The sequence below is a fragment of the Mobula birostris genome, chromosome 1, assembly GCF_030028105.1.
Source record: "Mobula birostris isolate sMobBir1 chromosome 1, sMobBir1.hap1, whole genome shotgun sequence".
Classification (NCBI taxonomy): Eukaryota; Metazoa; Chordata; class Chondrichthyes; order Myliobatiformes; family Myliobatidae; genus Mobula; species Mobula birostris.
Genome location: NC_092370.1, coordinates 48,870,026 through 48,888,789, shown reverse-complemented (window position 1 = coordinate 48,888,789; position 18,764 = coordinate 48,870,026). Strand labels below are relative to the sequence as shown.

General features: G+C 40.4%; 1 protein-coding gene across 3 annotated transcripts in view; it reads right to left on the bottom strand.

The window, feature by feature from the left end:
* Nucleotides 1-18,764, bottom strand: part of rb1cc1 (RB1-inducible coiled-coil 1) — a 192,443-nt gene that overhangs the window by 14,847 nt on the left and 158,832 nt on the right. For all 3 annotated transcript variants that reach the window (XM_072254930.1, XM_072254939.1, XM_072254948.1), the window contains one exon: nucleotides 17,935-18,062. In XM_072254930.1, coding sequence (XP_072111031.1) covers nucleotides 17,935-18,062 — 128 coding nt within the window. The remainder of the gene's footprint in view (nucleotides 1-17,934; nucleotides 18,063-18,764) is intronic.

The window sequence follows — 18,764 nt, the reverse complement described above, 5'->3', positions numbered from 1 at the left end:
AACTGCCTATTACCATTAAACTTCACTGGCACCATTGCCTTCCATACCTGACCATCCATGAACCTATCCAAACTTATCTAAACGTTGAAATCAAGTTTGCATGCACAGTTTCCCCTCAATCTTCTAAGCTCCAAGGGAAAAAACTCCTAACCTATTCAATCTTTCCTTATAACACGTCTCCCAGTCCTGACAACATTCTCGTAAATTTTCTCTGTACTCTTTCAATCTTGTTACATCTTTCTTGTCTGTAAATGACCAGAACTGCACACAGTACTCCAAATTAGGCCTCAGCAATGTTTTATACAACTTCAACATAACACCTCATCTCCTGTACTCAATACTTTGATTTATGAAGGCCAGTGTACCAAAAGCTTTCTTTACAACCCTGTGCCTCCAGTTTCAATGAATTATGACTTGTATTCTCAGATCTATTTGTTCTACCACACTCCTCAGTGCCCTACATTATTAAAGTTTCTCAAACATTTAAAAATATTCAGATTACCACATAATCATACAGGCACTGACATACACATGCCGACCGGTGGCGCAGCTGCATCAGTATCTGACTTCAAGTCAAATGGTCCCAAGTTTGAATCTGGCCTGCCCCTTGCGTGCTTTCCATCCACGCTGGGTTGAGCGTCGAGCTAACTAGGCCTCATAAAGAAGATATAATGCTACAGAGGCCGCAAAAAAGCCAGCTAATGCGCCACAAGGCATGAAAAGGAACAACTAATATACACACACTTATTTAGAACATACACACAATTAACTAGATTTACTACAGTTCTAAAATGTAAAACATGCAAAAGTAAATTAATACAATGCTTCTCTGGTTAAAGTGTATTTTGTTTGCCTTCATATGAGATAGTCACAAAGCAGTAATATAACATGAACAACAGGCATAAAACACCCTCACAGAAGGAGGGCAGATAGACAGAATTTTATGTTCACTTGTCAAGGCAATAAGTAATTGTGGATTACTGATGCAGTTATTGCATTAGCATCTGAAGCCCTTATTTGACAATGTTTATCATAGCATTTAGATTTTTTAAGCCTGTATGATACTCTGCTACACCTACTCAGTTTTCACTTTACTTCTGTTTCCCAAATGCTAGGGATTATATGCCTGATCTCTACTATATTATAAGCACCCCCTTCACTGTTCTCTTTTCTGTAACTTTGTTTTTCTACTCTTCCAGTTTGGAAATGTTAGCTCTAAATTTTCTCCCCAATGCTGCTGCCTGTTATGCTCTGTACCTCCGGCATCTTAACTTTTTATTTTAATACATACTTCTGTATTCATCAATTTAAGATATTATTTTCTCTTTACAGCTACTGCCTACTGATCTTGAGCATTTTGTTTTTATTCCAAGACTTGTCAAAGTGTCGCTAAGTTAGAGGCTATAATTAGGTGGAGCAAAAATTGGGAGTTCAGGCAATTAGTTTTAAACTTTTAGGAAAATATGTCAACTAACCTCCCATAATTGAAGGTGTGGATGCAAAGAGTGCAGAATACAGAAAATAAATATGAGTTTTAATATTTGCTACAGGATGATCCCAATAAAGGAGACAGTTGTGGAAAACGAGGCATAATGTTCATCACTGTAAAGTCAGATTTAGAGATTAAGAACTGTTTTGACACCTGAGATTCTTAAAATCAGTAGTTTGCATATGTGGAAGGTGTACAGGAAAATGAGAGCAACGGGAGATGAATGAACAACCAATGGAAGTATCTGCAAGTCAAGAACAGCAATGATCTTGAAGATCAGAGGAGTGTAAGTTAATTGATGAATGTTACGTTAATGAGGAAAGATAAAAAGGGCAAGTTTTAGATGATCTTCAGGATGGGGAATGTGAAAAAAGCTCTCCACATCAGAGTTTGATGTCTAAAAAGTATCAAGCCTGAAAGTACAAGCACAGGTTTGATGGGGAAGGTGACAGTTTGTACATGGAGAATGACAACAGTCAGCAGAAAGGGAAGAGGAAAAGCATATAAAGGTTAGATTCTGAACAACTGCATAAAGATGGAAATCAGTAGTTGTGAGGTCAGAACCAAGAAAATCAACATTACAGAGGAACCGCTTCTTCCACAGTGAGAGCTGTGCACATGCATCTTCAAAAGCATATACAGAATTGCTCTAAACTAATAAAATGCAAATGGAAAAATTATATTTAACTACTCTTTAAAGTTCTGCCCAAATCTACAGGGTGCTCAAATAGCTGCACATCTATAAATTGTTTGACACCTCAAAACGTATTTGAACACACTAAAGCAATCTTAACATAATGGAAACAACAGGAATTCTGCAGATGCTGGAAATTCAAGCAACACACATCAAAGTTGCTGGTGAACGCAGCAGGCCACGCAGCATCTGTAGGAAGAGGTTTTTATCTTAACATAATGGAATCTGTTTATCTCAACAGTATATAAAAATATACAGTGAGACAGTTTGTCTCCAGAGATGGGAGGCAAAAAGATCAAAAAAAAAGGGGAGTGTTGTCAGAAATGGACCATGAACATAAGTGAATTTAAGGGCAGGGTGGAAGTTGGAGGCAAAGTTGATGAAATTGATGAGTTTAGCATGGCACATGAAGCAGTACCACAGCTGTAAAAATTCAAAATTCGAAGTACATTTATTATCAAAATATGTATACTATATATAGCCTTGAGATTCATCTCCTTGCAGACAGCCATGAAACAAAGAAACATAATAGAAACCATTAAAAAGAGAAGGCTATAAGGCCAATGTGCAGGGGGAAAAAAATCATGCAATACAGGCAAGCAAATTGCACTTAGAACTGAAGTTCACACAAGTGAATCCACAAACACCAAGCCAGCAGGCGATTCAAGAATCTGTTAGTTGCAGGCCAGAGCCTCAGGTCAACAGAGACAAATAAACCTTATGAAGTAGTAAGCTGAACTGGCCCATTCCTTGGCTCCGGCCCTGAAACTCTGACCTTCTCATTCTGGCCCAGTGCTGAAATCATCCAAACCTCAAATCGTTCCTTGCTCTTGGAACTGGGCCCTGTCACTTCAATATGCTCTTGGGCCTGGGCCCTGCCATTTTGATTTGGCCCACACCTGACCTTTCCAATTCAGCCCAGCACTTAAATCGATCAAAGCTTGGACCTTGGACCAGTGCCCCACCTCGACTTCACCTCACCTTAGTTCTGCAGCATTGATGCAGTTGTCAATGTAGCGCAGGAATAGTTGGGGAGCATAACCGAGGAAAGGCTTGGAAAATGCTATTCCCTTTTCTCAATTCCTTCATCTCCACTGCATCTATTCCCAGGATAAGGCTTTCCTTCTTCAAAGAACAGGGCTTCCCCTTGCTCCACCACTGATGCTGCCCTAACACACATCTCCTCCATTTCTCGGACATCTGTGCTCACCCCATCTTCCCGCTGTGTTAACAGGTATAGAATTCCTCCTGTCCTCACCTACCATTGCATGAGCCTCTGCATCCAACATGATTTTCCGCAGCTTCCGTCATCTTCAATGGGATCCTACCACCAGACATCCATACCTCGCTCAAATTTTCCTCTTTCCACAGGGATTGCTCCCTCCATGATTCCCTTGTCCACTTCGTCCCTCCCCACTAATCTCTCACCTGGCATATATCCTTGCAAGTGACAGAAGTATTACTGCCCATTCACCACCTTCTTACTCCATTCAGGATGCCAAACAGTCCTTCTAGTTGAGGCAACGCTTCACCTGTGAACCTGTTGGGCTTGGTTTATTGTTTATGGTGCTCCTGATGCAGCCTCTTCTACACTGGTGAGACTCGCTGTAAATTGAGGGACTGTTTTATCAAGCTCCTCCACTCCATCTGCCAAAAGCAGAACTTCTCAGTAGCCAACTAATTTAATTCCTATCCCCATGGGTATTCTGACATGTCGGTTCATGACCTCTTCTTTTGTCACAATGAGGTCACTCTCAGGGTGAACCAGCAACATCCATTCTGTCTAGGAACCTGCCCACCTGATGGCATAACATTAATTTCTCCAGGTATTTTTTCCCTACCCCTCCACTTCCCTCTTCTATTCTCCCCTCTGGTCTCTTACCTCTTCTCCTCACCTGCCTATCACCACCCCCTGGTATCCCTCCTTCTTCCACATCTCCCATGAATCACTCTCCTCTCCTATCAGATTCCTTCTTCTCCAGTCATCTGGCTTCACCCATCACCTTCGAGTTAGTCCTCTTTCCTCCCCTACCTTTCTATTCTGGCGTTTTCCCCCTTCCTTTCCAATCCTCAAGAAAGGTCAATGTCAACCTGTGTAGCTGAGTTCCTCCAACATTGTGTGTATTGCTCCACTGGATTTCTAGCAACTGCAGATTTTGTGTTCAAAATTAACAAGTATTCCCAATGCAGATTGTAACAAAGAAAAAAAAATGTCTACTTGTTATCCCGACCCTGCCCCACCACACTTTTCAAAGACTCTTTTAATAGTGTTTATAATTCTTTTAGAAAAATTATTAATGATTCCCTTGAAACTGGAGATTTTCCCCCAGGTGCCTTCAAAATTTCAGCTGTCAAACCCCTACAGCTGAACCTTGATAATGAGGTACTAGCTAACTACAGGCCTATATCAACCAACTCAACGACTTCCTGATTGAGGACAATGTTTTAGAAAAGTTTCAGTCAGATTTTCGAGCAAACCAGAACACAGAGGAGGCCCTTACCGAAGTTATCAGCAACCTTAGGCTCAGCACTGATGCCTACAGTCTCAGTTCTAATTCTTCCAGATTGGCTTGGCTTTTCTGGTAGCACCAATAATTGGTTACATATCTTAGAAAGAAAATTGGTCTGTCTTGGAGACTGATGTACTTGCTTGTGTTGCTCAGGGAAGCTGTTTTTGTCCTCTACTCTTTTCTTTATACATGCTCGCCTTAGGAGTCATTATTAAAGAGCATAAACAGTTATGCAGATGACATATAGTTGTATATCTCGGTCGAGTCTGCTGATGATAACACCCTATCTTCTCTAACTTCTAGTTTGGCTGCAACAAACAAATTGATGAGCAATCATTTCCTAAAACTAAAATATTTTTAGTTGGTCCAAAAGCCAGAAAAGATAAACTTCATGTTTGAACTTTATTCCATTGTACTTTGGACTATGTCATTTGTATGAAAAGTGCATGATAAATAAGTTAGTATTATTATTATTACTTAACTGTCCTCCATTTGTCTGCCATGCCAGGACACCAACAGTGGTGTCCAAAACCATTTTATGCATTGTGACATCAATTACTTGAGTCTTTTGGAGCAAACAATGCAACTCACATATACAGAAGCAGTTTTCATATTGCAGTTGGATTCGCTTTACCATGAATTGAAAGTGTTATTTGGAACAGCACTTAGAATTTGACCTAGGTTTATAAATAATACTCCTTCACAAATTTAACTTGACCCTCAAACTTGTTCATTCCACCCCCAGTTCATCCAAATGCAACCTTGACAGCAGCCCCAAACTACTACAGACCCCTTCCACATACATGCCATACAATCCCACACCCTACTGGTCTGCTTGTCAACCCCTTTCTCATTACTCACTGTCCCACACCCACTAAGTTGAAAATCATTATCTTCCCCCCACAACATTTCACTCAAGAATTGAATATCAAGGCTTATAGAGGGAAGGTCTGCTTGTGGACAATGCGTTCAAGACCACTTTTATAGCCAGTCAGATCTGATAGAAAGAACATCTGACTCATACGTAAGAATTATGTTCACTAAATACTCAACAGCTTAAAGAACAATTAAGTGCTCAATGCTAGTTTAGAAAGTATCTGATCAAATTTTCTCAGTGGCAACCATAGGTTTTATCTACTGAAACTGATCCAATTTCATTGATGGCAGTTTTCCCTCTTCAGCTACAAGTGCATAAGACGATAAGTTATCAAACTAAAATCAAAAAAAAGGATTCAGAGCTTCAGAAACAAACATTTCCACAAATATTAAAGCTATCAACCTTAAGTTCAATGCATTTATATTGCAAATAAACGACTTCTAAAGAGTTAAGGTGTTTGCAACTACAATAATTACTGATTGAAGCCTTATATTTTGGAACAGAAATCAATAATTTCAAAACAATTCTTCAGTATGTATATTTCTTTTTGTTGTACAGGCAATAAATATGTCAGGTAAACGAATGCTTGTTAGTCAGATGAAATTCTTCAAAAAATTCCCAATTCCCAATGACTATTCCATAGAACCATTCCATAAATATATTTTAAGCACATTTATTTAAAACAACACGATGCTAGAAGGCATATAGCTGGTTTCAGTGCTATTTGCATTATTATTTTGATTTAGACTGCAGTAGAAACCCAATGGAAATAGACCTAATCACATCTGGTAGACAGCAGAAGGTGAGAGTGGAAGATTATTTCATGAACTAGAGGCTCGTTACTGGTGGTGTGTCTTGGGGTCAATGTAGGGACCTTTGCTGTTTGTCAATATTCCAGGAACAGGAAGGGAGCAGTTACTCTATTGGGAGTATTCTATAGGGCCCCTGGTAGCAGCAGAGATACTGAGGAGCAGATTGGGAGGCAGTTTTTGGAAAGGTGCAAAAATAGCAGGGTTGTTATCATGGGTGACTTTAACTTCCCTAATATTGATTGGCACCTGATTAGTTCCAATAGCTGAGACAGGGCAGAGTTTGTTAAGTGTGTCCAGGACGGATTCCTGTCACAATATGTTGACAGGCCGACTGGGGGAACACTACAATAGATCTAGTATTAGGTAACGAACTGGGTGAGGTCACAGATCTCTCAGTGGGTGAGCATCTGGGGGACAGTGACCACTGCTCCCTGGCCTTTAACATTATCATGGAAAAGGATAGAATCAGAGAAGACAGGAAAATTTTTAATTGGGGAAGGGCAAATTATGAGGCTATAAGGCTAGAACTTGCGGGTGTGAATTAGGATTATGTTTTTGCAGGGAAATGTACTATGGACATGTGGTCGATGTTTAGGGATCCCTTGCAGTATGTTAGGGATAAATTTGTCCCGGTGAGGAAGATAAAGAATGGTAGGGTGAAGGAACCATGGGGACTGGTGAGGTGGAAAATCTAGTCAGGTGGAAGAAGGCAGAATACATGAAGTTTAGGAAGCAAGGATCAGATGGGTCTATTGAGGAATATAGGGAAGCAAGAACGGAGCTTAAGAAGGGGGTGTGAGAAGGCCTTGGCGAGTAGGGTAAAGGAAAACCCCAAGACATTCTTCAATTATGTGAAGAACAAAATGATGACAGGAGTGAAGGTAGGGCCAATTAGAGATAAAGGTGGGAAGATGTGCCTGGAGGCTGTGGAAGTGAGCGAGATCCTCAATGAATTCTTCTCTTCGGTATTCATGAATGAGAGGGAACTTGATGATGGTGAGGACAATATGAGTGAGGTTAATGTTCTGGAGCATGTTGATATTAAGTTGTTGGAGTTGCTAAAATACATTAGGATGGTTAAGTCCCCAGGGCCTGACGGAATATTCCCCAGGCTGCTCCACGAGGCAAGGGGAAGAGATTGCTGAGCCTCTGGCTAGGATCTTCATGTCCTCGTTGTCCACAGGAATGGTACCGGAGGATTGGAGGGAGGCGAATGTTGTCTCCTTGTTCAAAAAAGGTAGTAGGGATAGTCTGGGTAATTAGAGACCAGTAAGCCTTATGTCTGTGGTGGGAAAGCTGTTGGAAAAGATTCTTAGAGATAGGATCTATGGGCAATTACAGAATCATGGATTGATCAGGGACAGTCAGCATGGTTTTGTGAAGGGCAGATCGTGTCTAACAAGCCTGATAGAGTTCTTTGAGGAGGTGACCAGGCATTTAGATGAGGGTAGTGCAGTGGATGTGATCTACGTGGATTTTAGTAAGACATTTGACAAGGTTCAATACGGTAGGCTTATTCAGAAAGTCAGAAGGCATGGGATCCAGGGAAGTTTGGCCAGGTGGATTCAGAATTGGCTCGCCTGCAGAAAGCAGAGGGTCGTGGTGGAGGGAGTACATTCAGATTGGAGGGATGTGACTAGTGGTGTCCCACAAGGATCGGATCTGGGACCTCTACTTTTTGTGATTTTTATTAACGACCTGGATGTGGGGGTAGAAGGATGGGTTGACAAGTTTACAGACGACACAAAGGTCGGTGGTGTGGTGGACAGTGTAGAGGATTGTTGAAGATGGCAGAGAGACATTGATAGGATGCAGAAGTGGGCTGAGAAGTGGCAAATGGAGTTCAACCCAGAGAAGTGTGAGGTTGTACACTTTGGAAGGATAAACTCCAAAGCAGAGTACAATGTAAATGGCAGGATACTTGGTAGTGTGGAGGGGCAGAGGGATCTGGGGGTACATGTCCACAGATCCCTGTAAGTTGCCTCACAGGTAGAAGGGGTAGTTAAGAAAGCTTATGGGGTGTTAGCTTTCATAAGTCGAGGGATAGAGTTTAAGAGTCGCGATGTAATGATGCAGCTCTATAAAACTCTGGTTAGGCCACACTTGGAGTACTGTGTCCAGTTCTGGTCACCTCACTATAGGAAGGATGTGGAAGCATTGGAAAGGGTACAGAGATTTACCAGGATGCTGCCTGGTTTAGAGAGTATGCATTATGATCAGAGATTAAGTGAGCTAGGGCTTTACTCTTTGGAGAGAAGGAGGATGAGAGGAGACATGATAGAGGTATACAAGATATTAAGAGGAACAGATAGAGTGGACAGCCAGCGCCTCTTCCCCAGGGCGCCACTGCTCAGTACAAGAAGACATGGCTTTAAGGTAAGGGGTGGCAAGTTCAAGGGGGATATTAGAGGAAGGATTTTTACTCAGAGAGTGGTTGGTGCGTGGAATGCACTGCCTGAGTCAGTGGTGGAGGCAGATACACTAGTGAAATTTAAGAGACTGCTGGACAGGTATATGGAGGAATCTAAGGTGGGGGGGTTATATGGGAGGTAGGATTTAAGGGTCGACGCAACATTGTGGGCTGAAGGGCCTGTACTGTGCTGTACTATTCTATGTTCTATGTCATCCACATTAACATTTGGATAGGAATGTACAAAGCATGATTAGTAAGTTTGTAGATTACCTTCATCTAATGACATTAAAATAGTCTAATGGTGGTACAACGCAAAATGAAGGTTATCAGAAAACATAAGGGGATCCTGATCAACTGAGTAAGTGGGCTAAGGAATGGTAAATATCATTTAAGTGCATGTTCTGTATTTTGGGAAGTCAAATCCAGGTGGGGCTTTCACAGTGAATGGCAGGGCATTGGGAGTGTTACAGAGCAGAGGTTCTTGAGAGTACAAATACATAGTTCCCTAAAAGTGAAATCACAAGTCAAGAAGATGAAGGCTACTTTTGGCATTCTAGCCTTCATAAGTTATGTCATAGAGTATGAAAACTGGAAGATCATGGTACAGCTGTACAGGGTGCTTGTGAGGCTGCATTTAGAGTATAGCATTGTTTATATGTTGCCCTGCCTAGAAGAGATTTATTAAACTGGAAAGTTGCAGAAAAGATTTATAAGGATGTCACCAGAACTTGAATGACTGCGTTACAGGGAACAGTTGATCAGGCTAGATCTATTTCTTGAAGTATGGAAGAGTGAGGTTGTCTTACAGAGGTGTACAAGAGAGGCATAGACAGGGTGAATGCACTCTGTTTTTAAAGAGCGTTGGGAAATCAAGAACTACAGGGCATATGATTAAGGTGCAAGGGGAAAGCTTAATAGAAACCTGAGGGTTAGTCCTTTTTTACTCGAATAATGGTATATATGTGAAAAGAGTTAGAAACAGAGAGAAAAAGATAGAAAACCTACAGCACAATACAGGCTGTTCGGTCCACAATGCTGTGCCGGACATGTACTTACTTTAGAAATTACCTAGTGTTACCCATAGCCCTCTATTTTTCCAAGCTCCATGCATCTATCCAGGAGTCTCTTAAAAGACCCTATCGTATCCGCCTCCATCACTGTTGCCGGCAGTCCATTCCACACACTCACCACACTCTGCATGAAAAAACTTACCCCTGACATCTCCTCTGTACCTACTTCCAAGCACCTTAAAACTGTGCCCTCTCGTACTAGCCATTTTGGCCCTGGGAGAAGGCCTCTGACTATCCACATGATCAATGCCTCTCATCATCTTATATACCTCTATCAGGTCACCTCTCATCCTCTGTTACTCCAAGGAGAAAAGGCAGACTTCACAACCGATTCTCATAAGGTATGCTCCCCAATCCAGGCAACATCCTTGTAAATTTCCTCTGCACCCTTTCTATAGTTTCCACATCCTTCCTGTAATGAGGTGACCAGAAATGTGCACAGTACTCCAAGTGGGTCTGACCAGAGTCCTATACTTGCATAGCGGTTAACATTACCTCTCGGCTCAAACTAAATCCCACGATTGATGAAGGCCAATGCACCATATGCTTTCTTAACCACAGAGTCAACCTGCACAGCAGCTTTGAGTGTCCTATGGACTCAGACCCCAAGAACCCTCAGATCGGCCACACTGCCAAGAGTCTTACCATGAATACTGTATTCTGCCATCATATTTGACCTACCAAAATGAACCACCTCACACTAGTACTTATTGTTTGGGGAGACAGCCACAGGGGTACTCTCTAGTATCTGACTCTTGGCCTTCTTGCTCGTGACTGTTACCCACTTATCTGTCTCCCAAGGCCCCAGTGTGAGTACTTGCCTATAGCTCCTCTCTATCACCTCCTCACTTTCCCTGACCAGACAAAGGTCATCGAGCTGCATCTCCAGTTCCCTAACCTGGTCCCTAAGGAGCTGCAGCTCGACACACCTGGCGCAGAAATGGCCGTTCGGGAGGCTGGAAGTCTCCCAGACTTCCCACGTCTGACACCCAGTGCAGAACACCAGCCTCACAGACATACTTCCTATTCCTCTCAAGTACCTTATCTTGTCTCGATTTGTTATTGCCGAAGCCCTGTTGAGCCAAAGCTCTCCTACTCTGACTCCCACTACTCTCTCACCCAATCTATAAAGCTGTCTTCTTTTTAAACTCATCCCACTGGTCTCACTTGCTGACGTCCATACGCTTGCGCAATGGTGTCTTGAGCAAACCGCTGAAGAAAAAACGGTTTCCTTTTAAATTCTTCCCGCTGACGTCCATGTGCTTAGACCAGAGAAAGATGAGGCAGGGAAATAACAACTTTTAAAAGATGGATGGACAGGTACAGAGATCAGAAACGCTTGGAATGTTAAGGCAATTACCCATTTCTATGCTGAATAATGATGTCTGAAAGGAAGCAAAAAAATGTTACTTTGCAAAAATCTTTGGCATATATATATATTTGCATAGAACTGTAGTAATTTTATGACATTTGTGTGTGATGATAAATAAGTCTGATTCTGACATGAGTGTCTGTTGTGGACTGAGACTGGGAAGGGAGAGAGAGGAGGGAGCAGGATGTGCCAGAGAGGTATTCTGTAATGACCAATAAACCAATTGTTAGGAACCAAATGACCTTGCCCGATGTTTCAAGGCTGGGTGCATCAGCACTGAGGCTAATCTCCCCCCCCGGCACTCATTTTCTGCCACCCCTCCAGCTGCACTCCATCCTCACCATTCCCAACATCCTTTGCTCCTGCCAGATTTACAAACTCACTCCCTGCTCCACATTGAGAATTACAGTCCTGTCAAAAAATCTTAGGCACATGTAACATGTAAAGAAACCAAACATTGTTGAGTAAAGTAATACAAAATTCATTCTACTTAATTATAAAAGAAATTGAAACTGTATCATTAATTTCAAAGCTCAGTAAAAACAAATGACACAACCTGACATAACATCCACTGAAAAATCCCATGACCTTGAAGATTTAGATCATAGCACAAATCCATCAGCCTAAGTAACATCTTTTTTATACAATATTTTCCAAAATTACAGCAAATGTAATGATGACAAATTAACTTCCATGCATGCAAATTTCTACATCTCTCAATTTTCACGTATGACTTTAATCCACAATTTGGCTAATGTTATACCTTGCTTTAATGCTCTTTCAGAGCTATGTAATGATTTGATTGCTCTTTCTTTTCCTGAAACTACAACAAATCTGATCAATGCTTTAGGAGGCCTTAGGGGCGTAAATGTTTGAAATGCATTGATTATTTTGAGCTTTAAATGACAGAAAGAAAAATCCCTCATATGAACTAACAATATAATTTTGCAAATTACCAAAGTAGGATTTCTGGGACTATTTTGAAAACCATTATTCTCATCCAGTTCATGTTAACTAACATTACTTAGAAGTTAACTTGGAAGAAACTCTGAGCATAACAAAAGGTTTCTGGTTATTCTACTTTGGCAGTGCTTATTTTTGGTTTCACAAGAATAACCTGACTTATCTGGTCCAAACATAGATCAAATATCTGAATTTCTAATTCAAGATGAGAGAAACCATTCTCTTGATAGAAAGCTATCAAGGTAGTGTTTATCTAAGTAAACATCAATTTCCAGCAGCAACTAGACTTCAAAATGAAAGCACACCTGGTTAGAATCACAACTTGCACAAAACTGGACATTCAACATTATGGGAAAGTCAATCATTCCAGTACCAGGACATCATTCTTTGAGGGCATTTCCTCAGGGGAGTGTCCTAATCCTAACCATTTTCTGTTTCCCAGTATCAAACAAAAACTTCCCTTTCATCATAGGATTACAGTGGGGGAAGGGAAGAATGTTTGTGCATGATTTCATAAAGCTTAATTCCATTTGTAATTGCTCAGAAAAAGCAGACCATGCCTGCATGCAACAAGACCTCAACAAAATTTCAACAGAATGGTTCAATAGCAAACAATCTGTCACAAAAGTGACAGGCAATAAATGTTTCTAACAGAATAGAGTCTCACTGCCTGTAAGTCCTAATAGTCTTGCCCTGTAACTCTGACCATCCCTGCAACTCACAGACACCGCTTTACCCGCTGAGTTTCTCCAGTGATATATTATTTTTGCTCCAGATTCTAGCTCTTGCAATCTTTTGTGAATCTAACAAACTAACCTTTATATACCAGTAATCAGAATCTCCTGACCAGCCAATTAAACGCCATAATGCAAAAGCAGGTAAAAGGCTGTGCTAGTAACAATGGATAACTTGCCCCTGACATTTGAGAGCCTTTCCACTGTACATAACACTCATGACATGAGCAGAATGGAGAACCACCCAACAGCCTAGTTAAATGTAGCTCCTACCACACTAATGAAGTGCAACTTTATTAAAACACAGGCTTGATTTGCCCTAACCACCATGCCAAATCTTTAGCCTTCCAAAAGACAAAAACGCACACGACTACAATTACATACCATCTATATAATGTACTTCAGTTACTCACTAAAGAGCAGCTTCCAAAGTAGTGACCTCCACCTCCAAGAACAAAGACCACAGGAAAACCACCAGCTTTAGGTATCATTTCAAGTCATACGCCAACCTGATTGGAAATATCACTATTTCTTCATCCTCAATAGAATTACTTACCTAGTATTACTGTAGCCAACCATTTACCAGAAGGAAAGCAGTAGCTTATCTCCAAAGGTAAAAGGACCCTGATGGCAGTTATATAACAGGCCTCCCAACAATAGCTAGCACATGGACCACAGACTACAGCATGAAATAGAAAACCCTGTAAAAGTGCAATATTATGAAAGTCATGGAATATTTCAACCTGCAGGTCGATTAGGAAAATTAGTTTGGTAATGGATCCAAAAGAATGAGTTTGTTGAATGCCCATGAGATGGCTTTTTAGAGCAGTTTGTTGTTGAGCCTGCTGGGGGATCAGCTATACTGAATTGGGTGTTATATAATGAACAAAAGGTGATTAGCGAGCTTAAGGTAAAAGAACACTTGGGAGACAGTGATCACAATATGATTGAGTTCAACTTGAAATTTGATAAGGAGAAAGTAAAGTCTGATGTAGCAGGATTTCACAAGAGTAAAGGAAATGTCAGTGGTATGAGAGAGGAATTGGCTGAAGAAAACTGGAAAGAGATGGCAACAGAGCAGCAATGGCTTGAGTTCTGGCAAAAATGAGGAAGGTGCAGGATAGATGTAATCCAAAAATGAATAAATACTCAAATGGCAAAATAGTACAACCGTGGCTGACAAGGGAAGTCGAAGCTAATGTAAAAACAAAAGACAGGCCATACAACAAAGCAAAAATTAGTGGGAAGTTAAGAGGATTGGGACGCTTTTAAAAACTTACGGCTTCATGAGGAGGAAAAAGATGAAATGAAAGCAAGTTAGCAAACAATATCAAAGTGGATAGTAAAACTTTTTCAAGTATGTAAAAAAAAAAGAGAGAATATCGGACAGCTAGAAAATTAGGCTGAGAAATAATAAAGGGGGACAAGGGGTTGGCAGATGAACTAAATATGTATTTTGCATCAGCCTTCACTGTGGAACACACTAGCAGTGTGTCAGATGTTGAAGGGTGGAAGGGAAGAGAAGTGGGTGCAGTTACTATTACAAGGGAGAAGGTACTCAAAAAGCTGAAAGACACAAGTCACCCGGACCAGATGAACTGCACCCTTGGGTTCTGAAAGAGGTCAAAGTTGAGATTGTGGAGGCATTAGAAATGATGTTTCAAAAATCATTGGACTTCAGCATGGTGCCAGAGGGCTGGACAATTGAAAATGTCACTCCACCCTTTAAAGGAAGAAGACAGCAGAAAGGAAATTATAGGCCAGTTAGCCTGACCTCAGTGGTTGGGCAGATGTTGGAGTCAATTGGTTATGCAGGATGAGGTTATGGAGTACTCGGTGACACAGGACAAGATAGGACAAAGTCAGTACGGTTTCCATAAGGGAAAAATCTTGCCTGACGAACTTGTTGGAATTCTTTGAGGAGATTACAAGTAGGATAGATAAAGGGATACCGATACAGTGGATGTCATACATTTGGACTTTCAAAAGACCTTAAACAAGATGCCACACGATGCTGTTTACGAGTTAAAAGCTCACGGTATTACAGGAAAGTTATTGGCATGGTTAGAACATTGGCTAATTGGTAGCTGGTTGTGAATGGGAATAAAAGGAGCCTTTTCTGGTTGGCTGGCAGAGAGTAGTGGTGTTCCTCAGAGGCCAGTGTTGGGACCACTTCTTTTTATGCTGTGTATAAATGATTTAGACGATGAAATAGATGAAATTTTACTGCCAAATTTGCAGATGATACGAAGATTGGTGGAGGAGCAGGTAGTGTTGAGGAAACAGGTAGGCTGCAGAAGGACTTAAGACAGATTAGGGGAATGGGCAAGAAAATGACAAATGAAATACAATGTTGCAAAATGCATGGTCATGCACTTTGGTAGTAGAAATGTGCAGACTATTTTCTAAACGGGTTGAAAATCCATAAATCGGAGATGAAGAGCGACTTGGGAGTTGTTGTGCAGAACATCGTAAAGGTTAACTTGCAGGTTGAATCAGTGGTGTGGAAGGCAAATGCAATGTTAGCATTCATTTCAAGAGGTATATAATACAAGAGCATGGATGTGATGCTGAAGTTTTATAAGGAACTGGTGAGGCCTCACCGTGAGTACTGTGAACAGTTTTGGGCTCCTCATCTAAGAAAAGATGTGCTGGCATTGGAGAGGATTTAGAGGAGGTAAACAAGGAATGATTTTGTAAATGAAAGGCTCATAATACGAGGAATGAAAGGCTCATTATATGAGGAATGTTTGATAGCCTGGGTCTGTACTTGTGGAACTTAGAAGGATGAAGGTGGATCTCAATGAAACCTTTAGAATGTTGAGAGGCTGAGACAGAGTAGATGTGGAAAGGATGTTTCCCAAGGTGGGGGAGTCTAGGACAGGAGGGCACAGCCTCGGGATGGAGGGGCATCCATTTAAAAACAGAGATGTGAAGAAATTTCTTTAGCCAGAGGATGGTGAATTTGTGGAATTTGTTATTGCAGACAGCTGTGGAGGCCAGGTCATTGGGTGTATTTAAAGCAGAGCTTGATAGGTTCTTTACTGGACATGGCATCAAAGGTTACGAGGAGAAAGCTAGGGAGTGGGACTGAGTAGGGGAAAGATAAGATCAACCATGTATGAATGGTGGAGCAGACTCAAAGGGCCAAAATAGCCTAATTCTGCTCCTATGTCTTATGGTTTTATAGTCTTATCATCATTCTCTGAAGGTCAATTAGGATGTACAATAATTGCTGACCTTACAGTAATGCTCACAGTACCAAATGATTAAAATTGTTACAATTATGGCATTTGTCATTTTGGTGTTTGTCCAGTATCATTGAAATAAAATCAAGCAATGTTTCCTTGTTGATCTGAAGGCATGACAGAAACCATCAAGGGAAAAATGACAGAGGTTAAAATACCATCTTGAGAAGCAGCAAGTGGTAGAGAATAAAAAGAAAAACTAGAAAAGTGAGTGCAAAATTGAATCAATAACAACCAATTTTTTAAAGCATGTACAATGTAGTTGTAATGATGAATTATTTGAAGATCAGACAGGCTTGAGAATAGTCTACAGTTTTAGAATAAAGTAACAGTGATTAGGACAGAACAGTTATTAAAACTCCTGTCTAAGGATATTAAAGGGAGTTGCCTCGAAATATTACCTAAATCTATAAATTGAAGTGGGGAATTGAACTGACGTCTGTAAATTATAAGTACGATAGTGGGACATGATAGCCGTTTGAAAATAATTAAGACTGATATTTAAAGATAAAAGAATAGTAGTGAGTGTATTGAACTCTATAGGAGAATTAAAGCATCCGTAAGTGTTAAAATAGTGAAAAAGATACCATGTTTCTTTTACAGAGAACCTTTGAAAAACCTGAAAATGAACTGAACGAAATTAAAACCAATCAGGAAGCATTAAAACAATTTTCTAGAGCTGACTGAACTGAAATTAGCTTTTCATTCATTCATTTAACCATTATTTTCTTCTTCTTCTCTTTTTTTCCTCTCTGTCCCTCTCACAGTAACTGCTTGCCTGCTCTCCATCTTCCTCTGGTGCTCCCCTCCCCCTTTCTTTCTCCCTAGGCCTCCCGTCCCATGATCCTCTCCCTTCTCCAGCCTTGTATCCTTTTGCCAATCAACTTTCCAGCTCTTAGTTTCATCCCTCTCCCTCCTGTCTTCTCCTATCATTTCGGATCTCCCTCTCCCCCTCCCACTTTCAAATCTCTTACTATCTCTTCTTTCAGTTAGTCCTGACGAAGGGACTCGGCCCAAAATGTCGACTGTACTTCTTCCTATAGATGCTGCCTGGCCTGCTGTGTTCCACCAGCACTTTGTGTGTGTTGCTTGAATTTCCAGCATCTGCAGATTTCCTCGTGTTTGTGAAATTAGCTTTACTTATTTTGTTCTGTTTACAATTCTCGTAGTATAGAGAAAGCAATGTGTTCGTAAATTCCACTGGAAATTTCTCATGTCCTTACAATGCAAAATTAAGATAATCTTTTCTGTACAGAATACTAAAAATATATAAATTGCAATTATATCATGACAAATGACAGATACAGTGTTAATAAGATGAAAAATCTAAACATACTTAAGTACAAGTCCCATATGTGCACATTAATTTAAAAAACAGTATCTATCATAAACAGCAAATAATTCCACATTTCCTCTGAATCATTTCCAGCTGTCCAAAATTGGAATATTCATTCAGGGTGGATTATGAATTAAAAATGCAAAAATTGCATGAAATCTATTTTTCACTGCAAGCTGCATAGAAGTTACTCAATGAAACATGGCCTGATTCATTGTAGTTTGTTTTAAAATTTGGCAACATGCAAGAGACTGAGCAGGAAGTTGAAAGAGAGAAATGACAATTCTCAAAATGAGAGCACCTGGCTGCAGTTTGCACTGGAATCCCTGGATGAGGAACAAAGTTTTTTAACAAAACTTTTAACTATTAGGACACTTTGGAATAAAGTAATTTATTTAAAGTAAAAATTTTCTCACCAGGTTTAAGATCTAATGCTCCCAAAGACTCTGAATGCAAGAAGTAAAGCGTTGGGCCAACAGTAAACAGAACATAATTATCGTGACGTTCATCCAAGATAATGAGCACCAAATCCCCAACTTGGAAACTGGAAGAGAAAATAACAATATTAAATGGCAAAACTGAAGATCATTTGTTTAATTTAAATACTACATGAGACATTGTGAGCACCAAGAAGAAAAACAGTCCACTATAATCTGTAACCTGAAGAACTACCAAATTTCTCACGCTACCATCACCATCAAGTCATAGACCAAATTTGGCTTATTCAGCGATGTATAACAAGTTATAATTCAACAAGAGATGCTAGCTTAGCAAAACCTGAATGCAGCACAAAATGCTGATCGAAACAAAACTTCACAGATATAACCAAATAAATCTACATCAGATTACTGTAGTACTAAAAGATATATAGGACTGTAAAGAAAGATTTTGGCATACTGGTTTTCATAAATCAGAGTACAAGTACAGGAGTTGGGATGTTATCTTGAAGTTGTATAGGACGTTGGTGAAGCCTAATTTGGAGTATTGTGTGCAGCTTTGGTTACCTAACACAGGAAAGATATCAATAAGATTGAAAGAATGACAAGAGAAGGGATGCATACAAATTCCCTTCCAAGATCTTCAACTTCAGTTGGAAATGTAACAGTCATTAACTGATAATTCTTGAACTCCCTTCCTAACTACAAAGATTTAATTAAATGATTTTGCTGGAATTACTTCCATTAAACATTTGTACAATTCAAGGAAATGGTTCACCAGATCTTTTCTTAATACCTCTAGGAATGGA